The 11,508-nt window shown below is 35.5% G+C and overlaps 1 protein-coding gene across 2 annotated transcripts in view; it reads right to left on the bottom strand.

The window, feature by feature from the left end:
- Positions 1-11,508, bottom strand: part of rab28 (RAB28, member RAS oncogene family) — a 214,408-nt gene that overhangs the window by 9,706 nt on the left and 193,194 nt on the right. For both annotated transcript variants that reach the window (XM_051928656.1, XM_028801812.2), the window contains exon 6: positions 2,533-2,610. In XM_051928656.1, the coding sequence (XP_051784616.1) occupies positions 2,533-2,610 (78 nt within the window). The remainder of the gene's footprint in view (positions 1-2,532; positions 2,611-11,508) is intronic.

The raw sequence follows: 11,508 nt of genomic DNA, 5'->3' as shown, positions 1-11,508 counted from the left end.
TATATATATATATATATATATATATATATATATATGCATATATATATACATATATATATACATATATATATACATATATATATATATATATATATATATATATATATACATATATATATACATATATATATATATATATATGCATATATATATATATATGCATATATATATATATATGCATATATATATATATGCATATATATATATATGCATATATATATATGCATATATATATATATGCATATATATATATATATATATATATATATGCATATATATATATATGCATATATATATATATATATATATATGCATATATATATATATATATATGCATATATGCATATATATATATATATATATATATATATATATATATATATATATATATATATATATATATGCATATATATATATATATATATATATATGCATATATATATATATATATATATGCATATATATATATATATATATATATATATATATGCATATATATATATATATATATATATATATACATATACAGTATATGTCATATGAAAAAGTTTGGGAACCCCTCTCAGTCTGCATAATAATTTACTTTCAACAAAAAAAGATAACATCTGAGTACTGGGGTGTTTTCCAAAGATTTTTAGTGAAGCAGTATTTAGTTGTATGAAATTAAATCAAATGTGAAAAACTGGCTGTGCAAAAATTTGGGTCCCCTTGTCATTTTGCTGATTTGAATGCATGTAACTGCTCAATACTTGCAACACCAAATTGGTTGGATTAGCTCGTTAAGCCTTGAACGTGATAGGCAGGTGTGTCCAATCATGAGAAAAGAGGTATTTAAGGTGGTCAATTGCAAGTTGTGCTTCCCTTTGAATCTCCTCTGAAGAGCGACAGCATGGGATCCTCAAAGCAACTCTCAAAAGATCTGGAAACAAAGATTGTTCAGTATCATGGTTTAGGGGAAGGCTACAAAAAGCTATCTCAGAGGTTTAAACCGTCAGTTTCTACCTTAAGGAATGTAATCAGGAAATGGAAGGCCACAGGCACAGCTGCTGTTAAACCAAGGTCTGGCAGGCCAAGAAAACTACAGGAGCGGCATATGTGCAGGATTGTGAAAATGGTTACAGACAACCCACAGATCACGTCCAAAGACCTGCAAGAACATCTGCAGATGGTGTATCTGTACATCGTTCTACAATTCAGTGCAATTTGCACAAAGAACATCTGTATGGCAGAGTGATGAGAAAGAAGCCCTTTCTGCACTCACGCCACAAACAGAGTCACTTTTTATATGCAAATGCTCATTTAGACAAGCCAGATTAATTCTAGAACAAAGTGCTTTGGACTGATGAGACAAAAATTGAGTTATTTGGTCATAACAAAAAGTGCTTTGCATGGCGGAAGAAGAACACCACATTCCAAGAAAAACACCTGCTACCTACTGTCAAATTTGGTGGAGGTTCCATCATGCTATGGGACTGTGTGGCTAGTTCAGGGACTGGCGCCCTTGTTAAAGTCGAGGGTCGGATGAATTCAATCCAGTATCAACAAATTCTTCAGGATAATGTTCAAGCATCAGTCACAAAGTTGAAGTTACGCAGGGGTTGGACATTCCAACAAGACAATGACCCAAAACACTGTTTGAAATCTACAGAGGCATTCATGCAGAGGGAGAAGTACAATGTTCTGGAATGGCCGTCACAGTCCCCTGACTTCAATATCATCGAAAATCTATGGGATGATTTGAAGCAGGCTGTCCATGCTTGGCAGCCATCAAATTTAACTGAACTGGAGAGATTTTGTATGGAAGAATGGTCAAAAATCCCTCCATCCAGAACCCAGACACTCATCAAAGGCTATAGGAGGCGTCTATAGGCTGTTATGTTTGCAAAAGGAGGCTCAACTAAGTACTGATCAACTAATCACATTTTTATGTAAATCGTTTTGTTCACCCCACTGAATTAAAGCTGAAAGTCTGCAATTCAACTGCATCCGAGTTGTTTCATTTAAAATTCATTGTGGTAATGTACAGAACCAAAATTAGAAAAAAGCTGTCTCTGTCCAAATATTTATGGACCTAACTGTGTGTGTGTATATATATATATATATATATATATATATATATATATATATATATATATATATATATATATATATATATACTGTGTATATATTGTATATATATTACTTCTAGAACACAAGCTGATAATGTCTTTTGTCTCATAGAGATTTTGTACTGGCAATTTCACTGACAACCCCTTTGATTCATGACGAATACTATGACATAATTGCAGTTTGCTGCATCCTAAAATGACAGAATTCATTCTACAAAATACTTGTGAACATTCATTTATGTTTATTTATACAAACTGTTGTTAAATAATGGTAGATGAAAATAAGGTACAGTTTTCTTTACACTTTAAACCCAGTACACTAAAACACATATGTAAGGATACTAAATTACCAATGACAAAATAATTCTGAACATAAATTTGCATAAAGTATGTATGTCATTGGTAGTTTAACAAAAATATTTACTTGTGATTGTTCCATTTCTGCTTTGTTCAATTTGATGCCAAGTATGTCAGCAGCAACTCGCTGAAAGCAGAGATATACCTGCAGATTTAAAAATAAAAAAATTAGTACTGACTTCTACTACTTTACTAAAACTATGAATGGCAAGCATCATTTGTTATTAATCAGGTTATAAATAGCTTTATCGAGCAATAAAGAATAGAACTACATTGCCAATTACAAACAAATTAACGATGCCTTGCACAGTGAAAGTACAAAAAATACTTTAATTGCTGTATAGTACCATAAATGAGAATACTGTACAAGTAAACTTACTACATTGAAACCTATTGTATATTGTAGGTTTCAGTGTTGCCATTTTTCAGTAAGAAGTGGACCTCTCCTGTCCAGAGCAAACACACCTAGATATGTCAACGGAAGCCATGCTTAAAAACTTCACTGAAAGTGCCAAATTTGCCACTTTAAATACATCCTTAACAGAGGCCTCTCTTTTAAAAGTTGTTAAAAGGAAGATGTAAAAGATGAAATTAGCCTACACTCTGGAACCTTTCTAAGATAAATTATAGTTGGACAAGTTTATGTTGAATGCTGTGTGATAACTCCTTATACAGTAAGAACCAAATATGCATATCTCTATAAAACTCTACAACGATATATAAATCCATTACTGGAAATTAATGGACAGCAAAGATAAAAATGCTCTCTCTCTCTCTCTCTGCCATTAATAATTTCAAACCTTACCACATTTACCTAATTTCATACAGCCTTCGTTTTCCTTCATGCAGTACTAAGATCTCAGACTCTCATTGTGTAAGTGATCTGTTAAAATGAAGATGAGAGTTATTTATGGAGTTACGAATACTGGTAGAACTAGAGGTGCCTCTACAGCAGTAATTTTGAAACTGTGAACCCAGAGCCCCTCTGGTGTGGTAGAGAGGCCTCTCAGGGGGCAGCAGAATAAGCTGCTTGATATGAAAATACTAGGAGCTGAAAGTGATAGTGTTGACAGGGATGAGGATTTTGAGTTCCTGTAAGTCCAGAACAATCTAGTAGTGACCCCTCTTTTCCTCTCTGATGTTCCTTAATTTTTTAATGAGCTTAGTCTCCGTACAAAAGTGAACCAATGTGTTTACAGCCGTATTCGGACAGGATTAGACTTACACCAAGAGGTACCCAAGGCTGATTGCCACTCCCTAAGAATTATTATTGTAATTTTCTTTTCCTTTTGGTTGAATTTATTTGAAGGGGATGAGGTTGTGAGGATTTTTGTTTTTGCTTAAAAAGGCTTGGAAGAAAATATTTTGAGAAGCACTGATCTAGAGAACAGCACCTGCTGCAGGGTTCTAGGCATATACTGTAATATGTACTCATTGTTTATACTTGCCTAATTTCTAGTCAGGATTAGGCCTGCTCTGCAATTACTTGAGTTCACTCCTTTGGGTTCAGTGTAGATGCTGGATATCTACAAAGTGGGGAATCTGACGCAGCTGACAGCTTCCACCATCACTGCACTGATGCTCACTGAGATGTGTCGCACAGTTTCTCCTAAAGTCTACCATGACTTGTTTTCATGGCTAGGGCACAATCATGCACACATTCACATTTACTCTTAAGGAACCAAAGTTGAGTCACCTAAGAATCTAACATTTATTTCCACAGTATGAGACGTAAAATGGAAAATGTAGTGCCTAGTGAAAAAAATTAGGCAAACTCCACACAAACACTACCTCAGCTGCCAGAACTTTCAGGTTTTGCTTCTTATTTCAGTTTTGTGCAAAAATCTAAACAAGATGTACAAGTAAGATACTAGGAAAGCAAACATTCAATTCCCAGCTGCATTGTTATAAGTTAGATGGAAAATGGATATGAAGAGTTTCAATACTGGGCTTGAATCAATGACTTTGTACAAAGAAAAACATCTCAAATGATTGAAGATTAGGATGAAGATCCAATAAGTAAATTGACTGTTCTAAAGCAGAAACTCTGGCTATTAAAGAGCAACCCTGTCATTCCTGAAAACTTGAAGACATAGTGGTCAGGACTCAGGACCTGATGGCAAGAATGTCTGCGTAAGTGTTTAGGCTTCCAGGTAGGTTAAGTATGAAGGGCTGCAGATGTTGATGCTGGCACCAGCAGAGAATGTCTACACAGCAGCCTGTAGGCTTTCCCCTCATTTAAGAATAAATATTTAAAAATGTGTGGCACAACTGTACACTAGCTTAAACCTTTCAAAAGATGAGTTCACATTTTGCAAAAAAAAAAAAAAAACCAAGGCCTAAAGTAATTCAAGTACAACCCTTTTTCTTCAAGATTGTGTAGCACTTCAAAAGTTTTAAATTGCTTACATCTACCACAACTACATTTTCAATTAAACTCAGTTATTTTAAAAGTATACATAAAATTGTAAAACTGCACAAAACAAACTGATGATGTCACCTAGCATGCTAGTTAGCTGTGATACTCTGTGGATCCAGGAGGCTGAGTTTGAATACTGGTCCAGTTTACTGTCTGCTTACATTCCTGCTTTCTTCTCATATCCAAAAGATGTGCCTGTTCAAATAGTTAGTGACTATAAAAGCATGGTTTTTGGTATTTTCCTAAATGTGCCCTGTGATTAATTGGTTTCTGTTTTTTTACCCAATACTTCCAGGTAAGGCCCTGACCCGTATGAACACGCAACTTAGATGTGTAAGGATATGGAAGTATGTACTGAGATTAAGTTTTATCTTTGGTATAATGTTCCTTTGGACTTTACAGTAAAAATTATTTATTTAGGGCAAAAAAACAAAACTAAATTTTTCTGCCTTCACTTTGAGTGTAGCATGGATACTTTCTTAAATCTTTGCCTCAGGAGAATGTAACTAACTAACATTAAAATTGCTATGTTCAACACCCATTCTCTAAACAGGAAGACTGAAGTTATTAATGGCTTCATCACTGAGAAATGTGCAGATATTATGCATAATACTGAGGCACCAGTCAAAATGAATTTATTTTCCTTAATCAATATAGAAAAACCACATGGCTTCTGGCTGAGAAGGTTATTTAGCTTTTAGATTTTAATCAAGAAAATTCCTGCTCATTTGTTTACCTCTTTAGAATATCTTGCTTTAAAACTATGTGGATTCTCTTATGTGATTTTTGTTTTATCTCTCTTACAGTATACTGGGGTCTTTTTGTCATGAGAAGGCATCTTAAAACTATATATCATTTCCAGATGTAATGCTGGGTAATTTGAATAGTCTACCAGTGGGCTGCTATTTTCACACCTCACCAGAGTTGTTCGATTGGGTATGAGTTTGTGCTTTGGCTGGGACACTCAAGGACATTTACAGAGTTGTCCCTAACTCAACTTCATAGCATGATTCTGCCACCATCATGCTTAACCAATGGAATGATATGCACAAGTGATAATCAGTGCCTAGTTTCCTCCATATGTGACATTCCGAAATGAGACCAAACAGTTCAATCTTGGTTTCATCAGATCAGAGAATGCCACAGCCTAAGAGTCCTTTAGGGGCCTTTTCACCAGCTCCATTTGGCTTTTATGTGTCACATTGCCACTCTGCCATAAAATTCTGATCAATGTAGTGTTGTGGTGGTGGTTGTCCTTCTGGAAATTTCTTCTATTTTCACACAGGTTCTCTAGAGCTCATCTAAAGTGTTCTTGTGCACCTCTCTTAACAAGGTCCTTCTCTCATGATTGCTCAGTTTGGCCACATGGCCAAGTCTATTAACACTAGAATCCTTAAAGCCTACGAAAATATTCATAATGTCGGGCCACCTTAAATTCTCTCACACCTCCTCATCAGCATCTTTGTTTTGCAACTGTGTCAATCAGGACAAGCAGCAAGCAGCCTGCTCAATCATCCCCCACCATTGCTGCTGAAGTCAGACACAAAATTTTCAGAGCTGAAGTCACTATCAGGGAGTGAGGTGTCTGGAATTGTGTAGGGTAAAAAATATATACAGTGATCCCTCCTCCATTGTGGGGGTTGCGTTCCAGAACCCCCCACGAAAGGTGAAAATCCGCAAAGTAAAAACCATATGTTTATATGTTTATTTTTATATTGTCACGCTTGGGTCACAGATTTGCACAGAAACACAGGAGGTTGTAGAGAGAAAGGAACTTTATTCAAACACTGCAAACAAACATTTGTCTCTTTTTCAAAAGTTTAAACGTGCTCCATGACAAGACAGACATGACAGTTCCGTCTCACAATTAAAAGAATGCAAACATATCTTCCTCTTCAAAGGAGTGCGCATCAGGAGCAGAGAATGTCAGAGAGAGAGAGAGAGAGAGAGAGAGAAAAGCAAACAATCAAAAATCAATAGGTGCTGTTCGAGCTTTTAAGTATGCGAAGCACCATGCAAGGAAGCATATCGCTTGACAAAGCAGCCACAAGTAAGCCCAGCAAGGAAGGGAGCAATGTGAAGGTAGTCTTTCTGCATTTTTTAGACGAGCGTCCGTATCCTCTAGGGGTGCAAACAGCCCCCTGCTCACACCCCCTCTGTCAGGAGCAGAGAATGTCAGAGCGAGAGAGACAGAGAGAGAGAGAGAAAAGCAAACAATCAAAAATCAACAGGTGCTATTTGGGCTTTTAAGTATGCGAAGCACTGTGCGGGAAGCATATCACGCAACAAAGTAACAAGTAAGCCCAGCAAGGAAGGGAGCAATGTGAAGGTAGTCTTTCAGCGTTTTTGGAGGAGCGTTCGTATCCTCTAGGGGTCCGAACAGCCCCCCTGCTCACAATATATTTGAGGAGTTTTATTTAATACGTAATACGTGCTCTGATTGGGTAGCTTCTCAGCCATCTGCCAATAGGGTCCCTTGTATGAAATCAACTGTGCAAACCAACTGAGGAAGCATGTACCAGAAATTAAAAGACCCATTGTCCACTGAAACCCACAAACCAGCGAAAAATCCGTGATAGAGTGAAGCTGCGAAAGTCGAAGCGCGATATAATGAGGGATTACTGTATCATTATTTGGAATGCATACACTTCATGTGTATACCATGTCTAATATGATCTGTGTAAATGTAGGATGACATGAAAAGCAAGGCAAGAAATTTTGAACATATAACTAAAACAAACTTTTTTATGTTATAATAATGACAAAATGTTGACATGAAGTGTATAATGTGTGAAGATTGAAGTCCAAATATCAAATGAACACTTCCACAAAAGGTATAAAAAAAATGTTGTTGGCAATGTGTGAAAACTGAAGCCCAACTATCAGACGATTGGTAATAGACACATCCATTTGGCTGGTACAGAGGTAAGGACTGCTGTCTCGTAGTCAAGAGGTTGCAGGTTTGATCCTGGGTCCTTCTCACATTTACCGTTTTGAGTAGTGAGCTGCTATTATTGTTGCTATTATATAATAAAAACATACATTTGATTTGAGTCTCTAACAGCTGGTATAAATTTATGGTATTGTAAAAATTAGCGCTGAAGTGATAAAAGCAGATACACAAACACAGCTTAGTCTTTTCATCTTGGCGTCTTGTTGAGCAGTGTCTATGGTGGATGTTACTTTTCCTTGCACATGGACATTCACATCAACATGTCATTTGAACATTTGTTTTACTCAAGAATAAAACTGAGTTTAAAAAAATCATTCAAATTCAGTGTTACTCAAGAGTCCAAGAATAAAACTGAATAATAAAAAAAAAATCGTTCAAATGACAAGTTGATATGAATGTCCGTTTGCAAGGAAAAGTAACATTATTTACAATAACCATAAATTTACGCAGGATGTTACAGACTCGCATCAAATGTATGTTTTTATTATGTGGTGATGGTGATAATAATAATAATAACAACTTAATACTTAAAGTACTAAATGAAGAAATGACACAGGATTCAAACAGTCTTTTACTTTGTACCGACTGACAGTTGGGCTTCAGCAACATGTCAATTGAGCAATTTCTTTTTCTTTGGTTTTATTCTTGAATAAAAGCATACTAGTTTTGTTACACCTTTTGTGAAAGTGTTTCTTGGATATTTGGGCTTCAGTCTTCACACATCCTACATTTTATGTCAACATTATACTGTAACATATAAAAACATTTTCTGTTTAACCGTGTGTTCAGCATTTCTTGCCTCACATTTCCTTTGTCATTCTATATTTACACAGATCGTTGTAGACACAGAACACACATAAAATGTAAGCATTTCAAATCATTATATTTCATTACCCATATAATTTCTTACAAATGCATCGCCAGATAAACATTTCAACACAGACTTGAACTGTTAGGATTGCAGCTGGGTGATGCCTTCATCTGACTGAATGGGGGGTTGTAGCAGATTGCATTCTGCTAATCCACACATTTGCGAAACAAAAACAGGTTATTAGTGCAGTGATAAGGAGCAACGAGTTTCTTGGTGTATGTCAGGAAAATTTAAGGAGGTTAGGGACAATGAAAAAATTGTAAACTTCAGGGATTCTAGTGTTAAGAGTTGAGGGTGTTCCAAACTTTTTTTTTAAGAATTATGGAGGCCACTATCTATCTATCTATCTATCTATCTATCTATCTATCTATCTATCTATCTATCTATCTAGTCAACTGTGGGGCCTTCTATATATGTGTGTACTTTTCCTAAATATGTACATTCAACTGAATTGATGACAGGTGGACTTCAAAGAAGGTGTAGAAACACCTCAGTGATGACCATTAGAATGGGATGTACTTTAAATTTCAAGTGACATTGCAAATGGTCTGAATACATGAGTCAAAGTAATATTTCAGATGGCAAAAAAGGTATTTTTAGCTATGTTTTCATTCATTATCCTATTGGAGGATCCATGACCTGCAATTGAGCTTTCAGACACTGCACAGTAAGTTTCACTATGTCTTGCTAGTCTGGAGATTTCACTGTTCCTGCACATACTCAAGGTACCCCATGCCAGATGCAGCAAAGCAGTCCCAAAACATACAGTAAGCAAGCCTCCTCCATTTTTCAAAGTAGGTATGGTGTTTTTTTCTTTGAAAGCTTTATTTTTTTATCTATGGACATAGAGACTGATGTGACGGCATTCTCCTAGAAGCATAGTGGCTTGCCATTAGGCATTTTAGCAAATACCAGCCTGTTTTTTTTAGCTTTCTTTCTACAATAGGGACCACTAGTCACTCAAATAGCACTGGATGGGGTGATCAGACATGAAAGGACCTTGACCTTGGATTTCAGCATATATTGCATCTCTTTGGAAGTTGTCATTGGCTTTTTTGTCTACTATTCTCACTATCCTTCTGCCCATTCTAGGCTCAATATTCCACTTGTGGATATGTACAGGGAGGCTGGCTACAGTCCCATGGACCTTAAACTTCTTAATAATATTTGCAATTGTTACAGGAACATCAAGCTGCTCAGAAATGGTCTTAAAGCCTTGGCCTTTGACATGCATGTCTACAATTTTCTTTCTGATCTCAGACAACTCTCTCCTTTGCTTTTTATGGTCCATGTTCAGTGTAGGACACATGATAATACCAATCAGAAGAGTAACTACTTTTCTCTATTGTAAGACTGAAGATGTGTACGATACTAATTAACGAAAACAGGTAGTATTGAAAAAAAAAAAAACACTAATCCAGTTATTTATGATCTTTTCTAGGGGTACCAACAAATGTGTCCAGACCATTTTAGAATATCCTAGCAGAATAAGTAAAACTTTGTTTTGTTTTCTTCACACTTGCCTTGCTTTACTCAATGACATATCAAAGGAATGCAGGTATACATGGGACAACTGCTTTCCATTTAATCACTTTTCAGGAGGTATACAGCACTTTTTCAATGAGCTGTACCAACAAATTTGTCCCTGTCCATTTCAACCAAGTCTCATCATAACTCCATGTATTTTATATTTCAGAAATATGTTGCATTTCTTTCAGGCTATAATTGTGGGTCCGAATATGTTACCCTATGAATCTGGTATTAGAACTATAACTCATCAATGTATTCCTCAATATTTCTCAGCTGTTCATAAACATTACGTTGATATAATTTCAAAAAAGTTTAATAATAATTGCAAGTTGGCTATATTCTATGCCTTTGGGGAGACCAGTTAAGAGAAGCCCTCATTATACTGTTGTACCATCTGATTTAAAAGGTATGCAGATTTTAAAGAAGAAAAAAAAGCCTCCCACACTATTTTCATTTTTATTAAAGTTATTGAGGGTGTTGAAGGATAACTAAATACTGGCACAAATGTATCTGAATTATCTCTTAATATTCCAGCCTGGTTTTCCCTCTGGGCATAGCACATTTTACATATTTATTTGCTTTAATTCCAAAACAATTTACAAAACAGGTCAACATAATCCATCAATCCATCATAATCCATCAGTAAACATCAGTCGGAACAAAATTTACAGGACAAGTTTACAAGAAGGATCTTTAAGCGTTCTTCTTCTTTTAGATCTTAAGGCTGCATTTCACATAGTTTGTTATACTGTTTTCTGGAGATATTTGTTGAAGAGAAGTGTAGAATCAGGCAGAGTACTTATCTTAAATATTTCGTTCAGTTTGTTAAAACTTTGTAATTTGGTTAGTTTTATCTGAAAAAGTTTCAAGTATTTTCAAAGAACATTTAAAGGGAATCCACATACTATATGACTGGTAATGCATGGGTGGTTTGCCAGCTGATAGCTTTGTAATTGTGACTAGATGGCAAACGTTTCCAAAAATGATTAACCTACTGATTACACACTGTGCTTTAATTCTGCTTTTCTTTTCTTTGACATGACTTTGTTTGGTAATTGAAAAACATGAGATGAAAATATAGTCTAGAACAGATAAGTCCGGTTCAACTTACAACAGAAATGGGAAATTAAATGTTGAGAGCTGGAGGTAAAGTGTTTGTGTTTGTTTGTTTTTTTGTTTACAACTACTTCACAAATTTTGAGCCTGTTAATGAAAAGGTGAAGTGTTCAGCTGGATGGACCACATCAAAAAGAGAGACAGGCCCAAAGGC

The sequence above is a fragment of the Erpetoichthys calabaricus genome, chromosome 5, assembly GCF_900747795.2.
Source record: "Erpetoichthys calabaricus chromosome 5, fErpCal1.3, whole genome shotgun sequence".
Lineage (NCBI taxonomy): Eukaryota > Metazoa > Chordata > Cladistia > Polypteriformes > Polypteridae > Erpetoichthys > Erpetoichthys calabaricus.
Note: the sequence above shows the minus strand (reverse complement) of the source record. Positions and strands in the feature narration are given on the sequence as shown.